The sequence below is a fragment of the Lepisosteus oculatus genome, chromosome 17, assembly GCF_040954835.1.
Source record: "Lepisosteus oculatus isolate fLepOcu1 chromosome 17, fLepOcu1.hap2, whole genome shotgun sequence".
Classification (NCBI taxonomy): domain Eukaryota; kingdom Metazoa; phylum Chordata; class Actinopteri; order Semionotiformes; family Lepisosteidae; genus Lepisosteus; species Lepisosteus oculatus.
In genome coordinates this window covers 4528476-4546519 of record NC_090712.1, presented here as the reverse complement: position 1 = coordinate 4546519, position 18044 = coordinate 4528476, and the positions used below count along the sequence as shown (strand labels likewise).

The following is an 18044-nucleotide window of genomic DNA, read 5'->3' as shown; positions in this document are numbered from 1 at the left end:
ATGAGCCGCCAACGCTTAGAAGACGGATCAGTCGATCGAGCAGCTAGTCGGCAAAGCCTGAAGACCGAAAATAATAATAATAATAATCGCTTACACTTATACAGCGCTTTTCTGGACACTCCACCTAAAGCGCTTTACAGCTCATGGGGATCCCCCTCCACCACCACCAGTGTGCAGCCCACACCTTAAACAATGGGAAGATGGGGGACCCTGCGAGCAGCAAAGGAAGAACTGCACAGAACGGAATTCCAACTGCTCCTAAGGCTCGCTGAGTATCGGCAAGGTTAGCACCGATCATAGTTATCAGCAAAGTTACCTGACTCTGAAGGTCCGAGACAATGGGTATTGTTGTGCTGTATTCACACGGTTGTCTTTACAAGTTACAAATGATCAAAGAGCGTTCCTGATAATCAACTCAAGCTAAACGAACTCGCTGGTAGATCCTTAAATTGGCCGTATTGAAAAATGTTCAACAGGGACCCCAAATCCTTAGAGAGGTCATTAAGCCAGCCTCAGCTACGGGCGCACCCAGAGACCGAGAAGACGAGGAGAAGCGGGCAGAAAGACATCGGCACTCATCGGCAGCAGCCCTGTCGTGGCTCAGCTCCTCTCTCAAACCCAGGCTTGCAACCAGATTTTGCTCGGGTAATCCGAATGCTTGGAAGAGGGCCAGATTCTGAGCCTTGGTATACAAGAAAGCTTGGTGTTAATTGCTTATTTGTAAACTCTGATTTCCCTTATTGAGGAATCCGCAAGCTAAAAACATCTCACATATTTTTAGTGATGAGAAAAGGGAAATTGGTTCCTATTCATTTGTGAGCATCTATTTAGAAAATGAGATTTAATTTAATCCTGCTGTGGATCGAACACGTTCTTGGGGAAGGACCCTGACACACGCTGAATTGTAAATATCTGTGGAGACTGTAACCACTGTTTACAGTGTAACTAGTGTGTGTTGAGTAATCTTGTTTGCAATGTATCATTTTGACTTGTATACATATGAGCCTGGGTAATATACTATATTCAATCTAAGAATAAATGAATACATACTTACTTGAGGGGTTGGAATTGTTTATTTGCTTGCATGGTGAAACATGGTGTCAGGACCAGTTATTTATATTGATTTGATAACCTCCCTGTTTTGGTCCTTTAAACATTATCAAAAGTTACAAATTCAGAATAAACAGGTCAGCTTAGTCATGTCAAAGACAGAAACCACACACAGTACAAGACGTTTGAGAAAAAGCCCTCAAAAAAAAAAGGATTTAATTAAAACGGCCAAGAAAATTCTGTATTTAAATGAGATCACAACACATTTTAAAATTTTCTGCTGCTAAATTTTCATACACATCTTAATTAGACAAATAGTGGCTTGTGAGAGTTCATGTTACAATAAGTAAATGAGTGAGGTCATCTACCATCTGTCACTCACTCATTTAACTAAAGATTATATGGATTTCTGCATGAATGGCTCCTAAAAGGTGATCTGATCTTCATCTAAGTCATTATAATAAATAAATACCGGCCATTCAAGCAAGACATCCCAAAAATATACATGAACAGTTTTGTATAGAGGAATGGGCCTGAATACATCCTAACCGCTGCGCAGGTTCCACCAGTTACTAAATATAAGGGTTCACTTTTTCCATCAATTACCTTGATTGTTCAAACTATTTGTTCAATAAAGATATGGCAATGTAAAATGTTGTGTGTATTGTGTGTTTAGTAAGACTTGTCTTTATTTATTATTATGACTTGGATGAAGATCAGATCACATTTTAGGAGCCATTCATGCAGAAATCCAGATCATTCCAAAGGGTTCACAAACTTGTTCTCACAACTGTATAAGACTGATTCTGTAAGGATACCCACATGCCAGATGCCTGTGACTGACACACAGGCAGCAAAACAATTTGCCATTCTGGTCTTACAAACAATCCCCCATAGACTCAACACCATGTCCTCCAAAGTCAGTTCCAACTTTAAGTCCAGAATCAACGAATATTTATTAATTCTTAAATTAATGAACAGGGTTTTTTAGGCCTGTCAAGTGCACTCCCCACAACACTCATAATGATTGATCTATATTAAAAGGTTTAAAAAAATGACTTTTTAAAATTGGTGTGTATTTGTGTGTGATATTCACGTCATACCATTCCACCTTGTGTTTTCATTCAGAGTATGTCCTTCCAGTGGCGTACAGATACAGGAGAGAAACGGAATTAAGACCCAGTAGAAACTCAGCTGCCTGGAAAAATTGTTCATATACACTCCAAGGATTTTTAACTCGGAAAGAAAACGTACTTCACCCATAAAAAAAATAACATTTTTTTTTGCTGATCTACATTAGCCAGACACAGGCTGAAAACCAGGCTCCCTCCTTTTCAATTAGCTAGTACCCTGATACATTTAGTTCTCAAAACAATCTATTGATAATTAGGTGAATGTAATCTCCATTTCATTCACCTTTTATGTTGTTCTGTTACTCTGATGCATTTCATTGACTTTTGACTCTTCACTTGCTGTTCAATTTCTCCCTCTCTTACTGAAAATGACACTGTGCTACTTAAGCATCTGAAAAACAAAAAGCCGAATCACAAACAAAGGTGGTGAAAGCCGACAGGGCTCCACAGATGGTGTCACTGGTTTGTACCACAGGGAGATACACATCCCGGTAGGGCTGTACTGCTCCATGTGAGCACCAGTTAGGACACATTGAGTCGTAAGCTGAACTATCTAACTGTACTCCTGTAGAACAGCACATCTGTTTCAAGAAGGCAGGAGTACGCTGTCCAGAGAATGGGCTCAGCTGCAGTATCTGCAAAACATACCATTATGCCCTTCCCCTCTGTCTCTCAGAGCTCTGGTCAGATGGCAGAATGACCCTAGTCCTTCGCACACTGACAAGTGTCACCAGCGTGAACGGGTCTCGGGATCTGACAGCACCCACATTCTGACAAGGCAGCCAATCAGGACCATGCTCTGCAGACATAGAGCCACCGCCATTAAAATGTACTACAAGGTACTTCAGCAGCTGGGGCCACTTAAAATGGACTCCGACACGTCAAAGGTCCTTCAATCCTGAAAGGTGCCACATAGAGCAACAGATGAGAGGAGGCAGAAGGGCTGGGCTGCTGTTTTTAGGAGATTGTTCCAGAGGCACAGGATCAGACACAGATAAAAAAAGAAATGTAGTGACTTAGGACAACAGGAATGACAGGATTTATATATGTATTTTGCTTGTTTATCAATTTTGTCCCCACTTCTGCATTATTCTTGTTTTGAGGGATGCACCTATTCTCAGGACCTGGATGTCTGGGAAGGACACAAAATGTCTGCACAGGGTGGATGTTGTTTTATTTTATATTTTAATTTATTTTTCAAATTCCTGGAGTAGGAGTGGTTTTGAAGTATTTAAAAGAAAAGGGGGGAAATCACAGTAACTTTTTTTTAATCAAAGGACCACTCAATATCTGTGACACAGCACACAGAAAAACTGAGGGATGTTGCCTCATATGGGCAGAAATAAATAGTAGTTGTCACATACTGACAAAATGGGAAATAACAGTTGTCTGTGATCTTCGGTTTTCTCCAAATATAATTATGTTTACTATTCAGCTCACTGAGTACTTCATATCTGGAGTATTCCATTAGGTGAACTACACCCGCATGAAATAAAAAATCTGCAATAACACAGAACATCACAGAGGCAGAAACAATTCTAAAGGAAATTGATTAGACGTTTTTTCTAAGAGCAAGTATGTTGGGGATAAATAACTCAGAAAGCACGAGCACAATGAGCATCTGGTAAATGATCAGTCTGGAGGAGCAAACGTGCATCTGAGTGGTGCCATCTCCCCCTTCGTTCCAACAAGCGATAATTCAATGTTTCTGTCACCCTGGGTTTGCCAGAATTCCAATGCAGATGAAAATACTTCCCGTGTCGCCACAGAAAGAAAAAAAAAATCACGGATAAGTAAAAATCCAATTTGCTGTCAAGGTCAGGATATTGGATTTGGAGCACAAGTGATACTTTGAGACATGTCTGATATTCAGTATGCAAAGTATTTATAGGGCCTTCAAGATCAGTCTCCTCCCCAATACACCACAGATATCTGACGAGCACACCCACAAAGACAAAAATATAAATGCCAAACAAAAACACAATCGAAAAACTATGGTCAGTTCTGCTCCATTTATTTTTAAAACCCTACACACTTTTGATTTAAAAAAGAAATAAATGCCTCTACAGTGATATCTTAGCACATACCACTCTCTCACATTTTAATGCTGTTTTCAGCCTTGTCTTCCCACTTCTCCAAAAAGACACAGCAATACAACTAACTGATAGACAAGGCTTTATTGATCCCGAAGGTAAATTGGGGATCATTTCATTCAAAACCGAAAACTACGCAGTGGAAGCTACAGACATGTGCAGACACAGACTGCAGAATAATGTGAAAAGATCTGACTCAAAATCCACATCTTTAAAAAAAAAGACACAAAGCTGGTCACCGTCCCGACGTGCAGCATGTAAGCTCAATGTGCTTGACACTGGGACCGGCAATGGCTTCTAACAGCTGACTACAGGGAAAAGAGAACGGCGAAGGAAATTAGTGACGCACAGCGCTTTACCCACACTCTTTGGTGCTCACGTAGGCAGACCGCACGGCTGGAAACCCACAGTCTTCACAACCCAAAACACGGGACAGGAAAGTGACAAGAAATGACATATAACAAGAGCGAAGCTACAGGCGATACGTGTAAACGTGCACTCTCACTGGCCGCACCGGGAACAGCCACTAGTGGCAGGGAGTTAACACAGCTAAGGAAATCCTGTATGCGACTGGGAGCTGCTCTTTTCCCTGGCAGCAGGAGTAACCAAACTGTGCATTCTGGACTCTTGCACACCCCACTGTCACTACTCTGGGGAAAAGGGATTATCGGCAAGAAACCTCATTTACCCACCCAGAAATCTGCACAAACAAAGACAAGGCTCCAAAACAAAAAAGCAATCCACTGCATATCCTCTTGAAATATCTTCAAAATGCCATATGTCCACAGGTGGTCAAGTACTTAAAAAAATAAGTCCCAAATTTCAATACCAGACCTGGCAAAAGCCAAGCATTTCAAAGCCAAGCTACTATTTTTTTTTTTTTTGCTCTGTAAGCTTGAGATTTAAAGAAACTGTGGAAACTAGAACACAGGAAAGTGCATTTCAAACCGGAGAACATGGAGAGTTTTTTCTTTACATCAATGTCTGGGTGAGCCAGAAACCAGCTGCTCAGCCACGCTGTCTAAGAGGATACCCTGGCTTCCTGCAAGGAACAGCTGGAGGAGATAAATATGGTATAAGTATTATCTTGTTTAAAAGTTCTGTTATTTCCTGAAATGGCAAAAGATATGAAGGCCAAAATGATCAACGTTGTTAACTGTGCAGAACCAGGTCTCTGATGACTTTCCTCTTCGTGTGAATGAACCGAGAACAAGTGCACAAGTCCGAACTTCCTTGAAAGTAACAACAGGAGGTAAAGAAGGCGTTTCTCAAACACCACACAGGGCTCTGCCCATCGGTGCTGCCGATATATATCCAAGGCAGCCTGTGATGTGCAGATCTTGAGGGCACTGTCTGAAGAATGCAGAAGTGCTTGAGTGTCAGTGTCTGCATCAGGAACAGAGCAGTCACTCACTGCCACCTTGTATCTCTGTGAACATGGACTGACCTGCAAAACCCAAAACCGTAACGTAACAATGGTATGAAACGTTACAAGGACATTCAGGTTGTCGGTGTGGGAGGGGAGCTCTTCCTGAGTTAATTATTGGCTTTTACCCTTTCAAAATCTGGATGTCTTTTTTTTTGCCAAATCAAAAGTTAAACATTACACTGACATCTGTGCTTGTAGGTTCATGCACAATGCTAGTTGAACACTTCTGCGCAGGGACTTAATTGCACGGTATGATCTGTTAGGCCTTATGTGCTCTGAATATTAATCTGCCAGTTCAGTTCCCCCAGTCCTCCACGTTACCTAGGCAAAATTTGGAAATGATACAACTTTGCTGCTAACATTCTGCTATCATGGTTTCCTTTCCTTCAAATGTTCTGCCTCTCGTTGATTACACATACATTGTGGAGTTGGATATATTGGATACTGGGTTCCCCTTCCAGCTGAGCACTTATTCACACAAGTGAGCCCCGAAGAGAATTCATTGTGAGTTCTTCCGTTTTCATCTCCTAAACACCCTGGGGGCTGTTTTTAACTCCTGCACTTTATAAGTAACACAGGATCTTTATGGGCATGAAGAAAAAAAACTTGGCAGTGATTTTAATCAAGAAATATGTTCACTCCTTTAAGGAGTCTACTAAGCAACGACGCCAGACAAGGTGTGGGGGTAGGAAACACTACATAATGACAGAGAAAGCCACCAACAATAAACATGATTCAGCTGTATCCGGGTGTGACACATGCAGAAGCACGTGTTCGATTTGAATTATCTCAGTGCCATAATTATTTAAAGCACTACAGAGCAGATAAGCCCTTCTGATTTACATTCTGTGAAGGCTAGCTCCAGTTACTTTGGGCACTACGTTCGTTAAGATGTTCACGCATTTCTGTAGAGCAACTCAGGTTTACAGAAGACTACTGCTGGAAATGAAACGGGAACAACGAAAACCTACTCCCTCCCGCCAACACGTGCACATTTAAAAACAACCAACAACAACAACAACAGTAATATCGAGTTAATTTCTCTCCAACATTTTATCCAGTAGAATAATTTTATCTTCCCTTGTCAAAAAAACCAAACCACAAATGGAACAAAAGAATTTCCAGAAAAGTCTGAATGTGTGTTCAATTAGTGTAATGGAAATGTTTAAGACGCAGCTGGAGAAACCGAATAAAACTGGGACTGTGACAAGAGCATCACACTCAAACTTGAATGTTCGTGTAAACAAACAAAACACACAATTCACAGGGTTAGTTCAGATGAAGAATGACAAATTCTAACAAGCCAACACACAGTTGTTGACTCCTAAGTATGCTTCCTCGCATTTCCACAATAAAATACCACAAAACATGAAACTGAGCACAAAGATGGGTTCTTTTCTACTAGACGGCGATCTCTACTAACCCCCACTGGTACCATCTGCTTTTCCAGAACAAAAGAAAAATTGCTAACCCCACTTGGAAATGTCACAGATCTCCTATTACTACTGCACAGATATACTATAGCACAGGTAAGAAACATGAGAGATTGAATTTCCTTCCCTAGGAAAAGCAAATAAAACCACGCACTGCATGACTTACGTAAACAGCCAGCTCTACCTCAGAGTCCTCAGATTTGATGCTGTATTTTATTTACTGAATAATGCTATTAATATTTGTGGTATTAATACTTGTAATGTATCAGGAAAAACAAAGCTTAACTGAAAATCTTGATGCAGATAACCTGTCTTGTGACTGATAGAAATCCAGTTGGGCTTAAATCCAAATGATATATTTTAAGCCCACAATTCTCATTTGTCCGTACAACATATAATGGATCATTTCCATCTCACATGTATACAACAGACTCAAACGATAAACAACTTTTGAAATAGCTAAAAGCATCCTGCCTGATCTGGGTTCTAAAACATCGGGAGTAATGGCAGTGAAAAAAATCTGGTCAAGCTGAACAAATAACAGAACTGTCAGACAACATTCGCATTTGTCCCTTTATTGCTGCGATATCGTCTACTTGCAATCACAAACCCAGCATGCTCAGAAAACCACATGTCCCAGTGGGAAGTGCAGCAGCCCTGAGCCTCTCACTGGAATCACAGGGAATAAGGCAGGACTGAGGTAGCAAACGACATCCTCCCAGTGAGGTGGGTGCCAGCCCCTCGGAGGACCATGGATTTTTACACTCAGAGATGCCAACCACATCTAAGCTTTGGGAGGCAGGAGTAAAAACAGAGCGGCGAGAGAAAAGACACAAGAACATGTGAACTCCACACAGAAGGATGCCACAGCCACATGCTGTTGGCAGCAGTACCTGTCGCACCACTGTTCCACCCCACTTGAAAGAGTAAGCCAAAACCGATATCCAGTTTCTCCTTGAACAATCTACCTGAGTCCTAGATAAGATAAACCTTGGGAACGACTCAGTAAGTGACTTCAGCCTAAGGCTAATTACGGCACGTTCCTGCTCGACGTCCTGTTGGAACAAACCGCCAACAGCGCAGCCCACAGGATTCAGCCAGCTTCCTGTGAGGCTGTGCTGGAACCTCTCCCATTTTGTTTCTGCTGCTTTTTTTTTTTGTTTCCGATTCGTTGCGTTGAAAGAGCACGCCACTGTCAATCACCGAACAGAACTACAGATCGGGCTGCTGCGGAGGGCAGGAACGTGATTCATCCAGCGAAAACGGCTGAAAACCAAACTAAGGGTCTGTGTCTGAGTCACGTTTGAGTCAGCGATTGGCCCCCGGCGGAGAACGCGCGTGGCTTGGACAAGACATGGAGTAGCTACAGCGTTCAACTGTCCTCCTCACCCAAACAATGAAAGTAGATCACTTCCCAGCCACCATCAGCATTTCAAAAATTCAAAATAAGAAAGGAATGCAAAGGCACGTTTCAAATTACAAGACTGCACATGTCAAGTCACTTAAAACGGTTTTCAGTTCAGGGACGATGTTTTGGGACCAATTTCAAACACTAGTGGATATTGCCCTTCAATTCCCAAAATTTTAAAGCTGAATTTAAAATGTTCCAGTACACTGGATCTAATACACTTGTTCTAACTGAAGTTCAGAAAACGTATTCAAAAAACCTTATTTTACAAAGGAGCAGCTCAGTTTTAAACTCTAGTCCCTGTTATGACACCATCAGAAGGCCTCCTCTCATTTGCAGGCTATTAGGCCAAGCAAGTTCATTTTAGTTCTGCTTCTCCAGGTGGGGCTGCACATTGGTAGTGGTGGAGGGGAGTCCCCATTACCTGTAAAGCAGAGTGTAGTGTCCAGAAAAGGACCATACTAGTGTAAGCAATTAATTGATTAATTAGTTAATTAATTACTTCTCTGTAATCCCAAAGCCAGAACAGGCAGGTTTGTTTATACTACACCTCCTTGAAACGTCCAGAACATCAAACCTAACAGGAAAGTCTTTGGGAGGTGGGAAGATATTGGAGCCACTATAAGAAACCCACACAAAAAGAGGGAAACATGCAAACTCCACACATACAACTACCTCACGCCAGGCTGTAGTACAAAACACCAAACCACACCACGCCTCACAATTTAAGGTAAAAGACACAAGCCAAGATACTCAAAAGAACCTCAGCAAAAGCAATGTCAATGTAATCTGAAACATAAGTTTGCATTTTTAAAAAGGACTGATTTTATCTGAGTGTTGAAGGTTCATGTTCAGCTGGGGGAAAAATGTTGGGTTTTTTTTTTTGTAAGAGAGGAGGAAAGCCTCCTGGAGTTATTCATCACAGAAAACAGCGGTCTTACCAGGTTCCAGCTTAATGACTTTAATGGCTGCCAGCTCTCCAGTGTTGACATTACGGGCCTGAAACAAAAAAAAAAAGACAATGTTTTTGCCAGCTTTTAATTACAAAACAAAAACAACACAAGACAGCAGGTGATGTTTCCACAGTTCCGGATTTATCAATTACTCGAATTCCGCACACATCCAACAGGAGGCTCCAGCTGCCAGGGCGGGAGAGGCGGATCAGCTCCTCCAGGACGCCCACGCTACCTGACCACACACTGCTCGCAGTCTAACCACCAGGACAAACCAAACTCCTGCGGAGACATTTCTGCGCCAGAGCCACAGGGCAGCGGCAAATCAGGAAGGACACTGATGCTCCCTTCCTCTCGGGCACTGGAGAGATCTGCTTTTTAACATGCTCATGTGGAAAACAAAAACCAGGGTGTTGCATGGAGCTTTCCGTCCAGAGGGACACTTAAACTCCTTAAAATGAAGAGGGGGTTCACCTAATTCCCCAGGGCGCTGGGGCACTGTGCATGGCTCGTGACAGCAATTCTGCGACAGCACCTCACTGTGGAGCCTCAGGTGGAGAAGTGGGCGAAAAGAGACTGAAAAGCTCCACCAAGTAAAGCTGACAATGGAGTTCAGTCGAACCCCAGACACTGGGGATAGATTCTTTCACCAACTGCGGTGCGATCTGCATCTATGCCATTATGCACATAATCCAAGATCTTAACCAGTTGGTTTAGCACCCCAGAAAATAAGATAAGATGACTTTAATGGCCATATTCAATTTCTTGTATTGGGAATTTGTCTTTCCGCATACCCCAGCCTGCTCTCCATGAGACACACAGACAAGGAGAGAGAAATTTGGGGTCAGAGCCCAGGGTCAGCCATTTATACGGCACCCCTGGAGCAGTTGGGGTTAAGGGCCTTGCTCAGGGGCCCAACGGAGTAGGATTCCTCTGCTGGCTGCAGGATACGAACCGGCAACCTTCCAGCCACAGGCGCAGATCCTGAGCCACATCCATAAGGACAGTACCTCCTACCTGCTCTACAGCGTCCCCTGTCACCACACTGGGACATTGGGTTGGAATTTAGGGAGCAGATATAAGAGTGCCATATACTGGTCCACAACTTATACTGGTCCACAACTGGGAAACCTCTAAGGGTAAAGAAATCAGGTTGCAAAGACAGAATATCCATATTCGAAGTAGCATTCTCACTGAGTCTTCCCGACACTGATTTTATAAAAGCTCCTTTTACAAAGAGAGGTAAAACTAGCAAAGGAATAAGAAAATACTCTTTACAAGGTGAGAACAACTGTTTCAGTGCTCAGACCATTAATCAAACGTTCAAAACTGAAAAACCTGAAAGAACTCCATAAGGCTAGAAAACATCTTCACTTCTCTCTCATCTCAGTCCACAAAAGAAAGTTAAGTTTTAACTGATTTGTTAAAAAAAACACTCTTAAAGGAACTTTGAACGGCAAATTCTGAATCAAACCTACCTTCTTCCATTTGCAATTTCTACTGAGTAACTGTCATCATAGAGTTCCTATCATATCTTTGGCCCAGATACCGACAGTCAAAGTATTCAGAATCACAGCTAAATTACTCTACTTGCTTTTTCATAGTATATCTGCAAAAATAATAATGAGCTGTGCATGACTTTGATTTCTGAAAGTACATTAGAATAATTTAAGGCAACCCGTTCTTAAATTAAGCAGTGTGTGTCCTCCACTAGGGTTTTAGGTAACAACTTGGGAATTTTCAACTAATAAACATTTTCTTTTTAAAAACAGAAATCGGGAGAGGTAAGCTCCAATTAAATCAAGTAATTTAATTTTAAACTGACTTGAAAAAAAGAAAACATTATATAAACTGAGCTCTATTCTTTAACAAAAGTTAATATTAAGGGATGTGGTACAACTTCTATACATACAGCAATACCAACTAATGTGAACCACAGGTATCGCCCTGCAACACTACAATCTAATGATGAGTTTCATTTTTTCATGCAGTAAGACTTTACAGAAGGAAACCAGAGACTTATACATATAAAGGACAGAGCGGTTTAATCAAAGACCATTAAGGAGAAACACTTTCAGGCTTAAACAGTAGAGATCTCTAGATAAGAAGCCATAAATCACTTTCTTCCCTAGTTCTAAACAAACGTGGTTAATTCCTGCAATTACCTAATTACAACAATGCCATGTATGATAACTGAGAAAAATAAAACGCCTTAAAACTGGAGAGGGGTAACTGGTGAAGTGATCTCTTTAACTTCCCCACCTGATCCGTTTAGCAGTGAGGCTGCTGGTCGGGATAAGCTGCAATGTGTCACAAGTACAGGACAGTGTGCATTGAACTCCTCTCTGTCAAAGGCTTCGGCCTCCACTGGGATGAAAAGCACTGAATAAAACCCACGCTGTTTCTTCCTGCAGAGAATCAGCATTGCTAGCTTCCCTACACTGCGGGGGTCCCGTTTTCAAAGAACCCAAAGCCAAAGTCCTAGCCCCCTGGTTAAAAAAACAGTCTTTCCTGATGTGCTACTGACCAATTTCCTTCACATCTCCTTCATACTGTACATAACCCAGTCGGGGAGAGAAACCTCCACCTACAGTAACACACCCTGCCTGTACAAGCAGGAAGACGGAGAATCTCAAGCCTGCATCCAGATACTAAAGATGGACTGATTCTGAACATGGTTTTAGGAGTGATTCAGCCCAAAGGGTCTTACAACCCATTTTCACTTGGTCACTGCATTGAAGGTCTTCACTGTAGTAATACTGGAGAGGTATCAGATATTGTACAATGTGCTGCCACTGCATTCCATTCAAAGCACACTTCATTGCACTGGCAGTGAGGCTGAGGGTGTTGGCCTCATACTTGGCATTTCAGAGTGACTTTGCAGGCTTGTGAAGCCTAAAGGTTCTGCTTAATATTTACAGGACAGAAAGCAATCTTCTCCTAAACAATTACACAGTTTATTTAATAAAAAGTTAAAAAAGTTGAATGACTGGCTCAATTATGAAGAAAAACTGGAAAATGTTTTGAAATGTTATTCGTATGGGATGGTTGGAGAAAATGCCAGCTAACTGTAGGCCTCATCTTTAAGTAATTTAGTTTGGGATTTGACATTCTAATACCGCACAAGCTAAAATTTAATTAACCATATAATTGCAGAAGCAATAATTAGATCCATTAATAGACCCACTATTCACTTTGTGAGACTTGGCAAAACAAGCTATAATCATCTGTAAGTCGATAATTTAAATGCCAAAACGTCTCTTACAGCACTATCTACACTAATTTACATGCATAGCAGGTAAATGTCGTAGGAATCCTGTGAGTCAGACTTTTTACTGTGCTTATTAGTAATATGGCTATTTCTTCTGCAAGGTGAAAAGAAGAACTAGGTAACAGATGCAAAAGGTGTATTATTAAAGGTGCTAGAAACTGATTAGGCCAGCATTACACTACATGCAGCACCAACAATTTAAAGCCATCCTTTTAGGATGAAACAAAGAAGGCTAGGTAGGAACTTCTGAACACAAACCTGGACAGGCTGCAGTACACAGCACAGTTTTTGTAACTCGGCACTGCAGCCTCGACAGTTAAAAAGATTATTTGTATTAGGTCAAATAAAAAAGGTGAGGGAATTCTGAGTGTGCAATGTACCAAGAACCACTCCAGAGATGTAGAGTCAAATCTAAAGTATGGGATTTCAGCTTTACATTATTAACACACACAGAGACTAACTTCCTGTGCCTGAAACAGTTTAATCTGTCATGTGCACACCATTAAAAAAACATTTACTATAAACACAAACTACCCACACCTCCACCAAATATAGCGAGTGCTCTGTCTAGCGTCTCCGTCTACGGTGTACAGGAAGTGCATTATGACACATTATGTGAAATACAGCCCATATCCTGCAAGTCCATCTCTTCCTCCTGGACAGGGGAGAAAAGCTCCACATCGTGTCTTGTCGTCCGTTCTAGAGCGATGGATTTCAGCACCAGGTGAAGAAGCTGCAGGGAGATCATGTGCCGCAGGGATAAGGATTCAACAGCGTGGCCAGTTTTGGAATCGGACGCTTATTTTTCATACGGCAGAGGAAAACTACTAATCCATCAGGCTTTGGCCACTGGAAGGTTTTCCCCAGGAAGCCGATAACCGTCTTCCTACACAAATTACAGAGGACGTCTCAACTCCTTGTATATACTATTTCCTGCCAGGTTCAGGAGGAAACAGGCTCGTAGGTCAAGCAGTAAGCCAACTTGTACTCCAAAACAGGGGGAGTGTACTAACCCACCTCAAATACAGGCTTCTGCAAAATGTGTCAAACCATTCTTTACAAAAACATAAAGGCTGTCTAAGCCTGAAAATATAGGTCTGGAATCGTGTTTTAAAAGTAAATATCCATCAAAGCGTGCTCTTAGTCTCTTCTTTCTAATCTCTTCCACTCCTTGTCCTTTTAATTCCTCTTTATCTTATTTAACTTCTTATTTGGCGATGAATGCTGAATTGGCAAGAACAGCCTATTTAAATGGAGCACACTTTAAATGACACCATACCAGGTAAACAATTATGTTAAATAGATTTTTCATTAAGCATTACAATAATTGTAAGGATTCATTTTTGACCCACTCACATTCAGAAATAAGGGCAGCCAAGTAAAGTGATCCTAGCCAGGTACCAATGGGACAGACTCAGTAGTCTGCGTAAAAAAATGGGTCCAACATCCACATTTGATCACAGGTGGTGATCTGACCCACATTTCAAAACGCCTGTTGTGACTGAACTAAAGAAGCCTGTAAGGTTTTACCAACAACTAATTCTTCAGTTATTGAAGGTTGAAGGTTGGAGCCAAGACAGTTGGTAAGATGCCTGTGAAGCCTGCAAAGAGTCCTTAACCGATTTCTTAAATGCGGCTCATTACGCAAAAGGCTCCACCTCAAAATCGGTTTGTCCAATCACCTCTATTCTCAGAAACGAAACGTACTCCTTGTTCAGAGGAGTGGTTTTGCCAAAGAACACCAAGCTTGACTGACATCATTCTAGTTGACCTGCACTGCTAGCAATGGCAGAGAGATTTCTAGAAGGCTTTAAAAGGTCTTTTTTTTCCATTTTAATGTTGTTGTTTTTTTACCACTACATTCTTTCAGCTGTGCCTTTAAATACTTTGTTTTCACTGCTTCTGCTCAGGCTGCTGTTTGCCCCATGAACCAAGTATTCCTGAAAACTAGCCCCTTTGATACCCTCTGACTGGAACGAAGCAGACTATAGAGTCATATATGAATATACCATAGAAACTTGTGCTTTCTTTCTTGCCTTTCCAGCACGGAATAAACCTATTACCTGTTCCTTTGCAGCCTACGCCTGCTGATGCGGCTCCCCACCTGAACTACTTCAGCTTACCGTAGAATAAGCTGTGCGGACTGACTCTGTTTAAACTTTTTTCAGAATGTGTATTGGTATTGTAATATGCACCCTTGACGATGTTATAGATATATATACTCGTTTGTACTGTATTTTCTTTTGTTGTTGTTTAAATCAAAAGTTATAAAAATGGAAACCAAAAAACAAAACGGAATATACTGCATGTCAGTGGGGAACAAGAATACAAGACACACTTTATCAACAGAACATGATCCTTCTGGCCGATGATCATCAGCCTGCCTGCCTGGTTCCAAAAATTCTGAATTTAACACGGATCCAAGCAGCTTGTTATGTTTTGTTTTCTGTGGGATCTATATTTTCTTTACAAAAGGCTGACAACGCCTGCCACGGTCACTGTGGACCTTTTTATCTGAACATGGAAAAGTGTAAAAGACAGATGAAGACAGGGGAGTTCCAGATGACACTTTCTGACATCCTCCCACATTTCTTAATTAGCAAGAAAATGAATCTCTGTCAGCCAGGCAGTCACACAGACTGTTTAATGATGCTTGCAATTCACAGAGGTGTCACTAGGTTCAGACGTGCCAAAGGCAGGAGAAAAATACCCAAACATTCTAATGACTCTGTACATAAACACAATAATGTATCAAATAAAGAAAACAGTCCTGTCTTACCTCCCTGGATTTTAAAATGTAAGCTTTGGTCTTTACAACACTGCATGGGCATGCCCAGTTATAGGCAGTGAATTGAGATCTGTTTCTCACCTTGACTCTTTCAGGGCATTTAAAGTGCACACAACGGCTTTCAAAACAGGGAAGATCACCAAGAGCACAACTGCCTTCTAGTCTGATCTAGTCAGATCTCGGAAGATGATGAATACTAAGATGATCTCACTGGGAACATAAATTACTGCAGTGGTTTGGTGGACCTGTAGGTGGAGCTCTTCCCTCTGTAAAAGTGGAATTCCATTATGGAGACTAGGTGCTGTGCCACTGTGCTATAGAAGGTACTGTCCTTCAGATCAGATCTTAAACCAATGTCCTATGGCACTGTTCACTTTATTGGCCATATACAATTTCTTGCATTAGGAATTTGTCTTTCCCCATACCCCAGCTTGCTCTCCATAAGACACACAGGCACAGAGACAGGGAGAGAGAAGTTTGGGGTCAGAGCGCAGGGTCAGCCATTTATACGGTGCTCCTGGAGCAGTTGGGGTTAAGGGCCTTGCTCAGGGGCCCAACGGAGTAAGATTCCTCTACCGGCCACGGGCTTTGAACCGGCAACCTTCCAGCCACAGGCGCAGATCCTGAGCCACAGAGCCACCTCTCCGCCCGTAAGGGCGTTGATGCTGGTGTCTAGAGTAAAGTCCATTCTGGGCTTGAACAATTTTGTTTCCCTAAAGCTTCCCCTTAACTCAGTGAGGCAATTCCTCACCTCTCCACCCGATCTGCAGTGCTGCTATGATTGCAGATTTTGATCCTGATGCTGTTCTCCTTTTTTTGAAGATAAGGTACTTTGACACCCCAACTGGAATGCATTAAGGACTTTAAAAACAAACCCCAGAAAAAAAGAATAAACAACACTTTGCCAAAACTGAGATTGTGAGAATACCAATTCACTGAAGCCAATGATAAGTTGAGTGACTGCAGGCAAGGAGTTTAAATTCAAAGAAGCGGCCAGCTGGCTGCTCACATTAGTATTCAAATATTGAATACATGACAGTGCAGGTGTCCCCACACTGGAGTTACAAAACGAGCAGACTGGCGCTCAGGCTAAACCTTGTGTGACAGCATGGAGGTGAGACCTCAGAACTGTGAGGTGTGGAAAATGAGATGGAGGAAGAATTTCACCCAACATCCACGACCTGCTTCAGGTTTTAATAATGACGAACACCCACCAGCACGCGTCACAAAGTTCTGGTGTCATGACCACCAGATCAGAGAGTGGGGGCTAGAACCCTATTGATAACCCCAGTGTAGCTGGCTTTGTTACTGAATATGTAAGCAACAGGATAACTCATTTTAACAGGCCAGGCAGAGCAACTGCAAAACTAACAAACCACTTGAAGTTAAAAAAAATCATTCAGTTACTGTCTGCAGAATCCACAATTTTTCTTACTGAATTATCGTGGGGAGAGGTTGTGCAAACAGTTAAATGTATTTATTTCTGCCGAATCCACGTGACCTATTGTACAAGAATCTTTTTTATTATTAAAGAGTCTTCCCCTGAAGAGGTTTTTAAAGGAACCACAGCCAACACACTGATCTTTGGTAATTCTGCAGAGAAGGAATTCTAATGATTTATTTGCTAAAACTAATTTAACAGAACTAAGAAACAGCATTGAGAGGTAGTCTCCAAGAGCAGTATGAATGATATAAATATTATACAGTACATATATATATATGTGGAAATACTATACAAAATGTGGATCTCAATGTATGACCGTAATCCTGGCTCCTCTTTAGTCTTGAATACATGAGCAGATATTTTATTAGCAAGCTCATAAACATCTATAGTAACTCAATACCTCTCTGCAGTACAGATGTTTCTCTATGGCCACATTCTGCCACAGCACCACAGCCCTTGATACTCACTGCTCTGGATCAGCAGCTGTGACACACTGGCAGTGAAACCACACAACAATACCTCTTCTTCAGATTTTTGTCCATTTACTTGTATTTCTGTAGACTACTTTGAGAACTTCACAGTTCAATAATTTTTGTACCATTTTCCGGTCACTGTGCTATGTGATGTGAGTGTAGGACGTCTACTTCAAATACATCTGAACACATCTTTTTCCACCTTTAGTATGTGACAGGTCCCCGATTGTGAGCTGGCTTGGACGAATGCACCAGATACTGTAAAACAAATGTGATCACTAGTCCCTTCAGGGGTAAACATGGCTTTAAGAGGTGACCCCTTCAGGAGGTCAGTGTGCTCCTCGGTGCCTTACACTGCCCGGCCTGCAGGCGTTTCCAGGGGCAGAGCCACTGGCTGCAGTGACACTCCAGGACGGGGGCCTGGAGAGACTGAAGCCCTAGCAGATGGATGGTGGACAAACTCCAGGAACCATATGAAGGAAGACTCACCAAGCCATTTAGGTACAGAAAGCAATAAGGAGGACAACAAGGGGTTACAAATTTAGAAGGAAATACAAGCAGAGCTCTCC

The 18044-nt window shown here is 41.9% G+C and overlaps 1 protein-coding gene across 6 annotated transcripts in view; it reads right to left on the bottom strand.

The window, feature by feature from the left end:
- The window catches only part of map4k3a (mitogen-activated protein kinase kinase kinase kinase 3a), a 78622-nt gene that overhangs the window by 45578 nt on the left and 15000 nt on the right, over positions 1-18044 (bottom strand). For all 6 annotated transcript variants that reach the window (XM_015362582.2, XM_015362583.2, XM_015362584.2 and 3 more), the window contains exon 2: positions 9488-9545. In XM_015362582.2, the coding sequence (XP_015218068.1) occupies positions 9488-9545 (58 nt within the window). The remainder of the gene's footprint in view (positions 1-9487; positions 9546-18044) is intronic.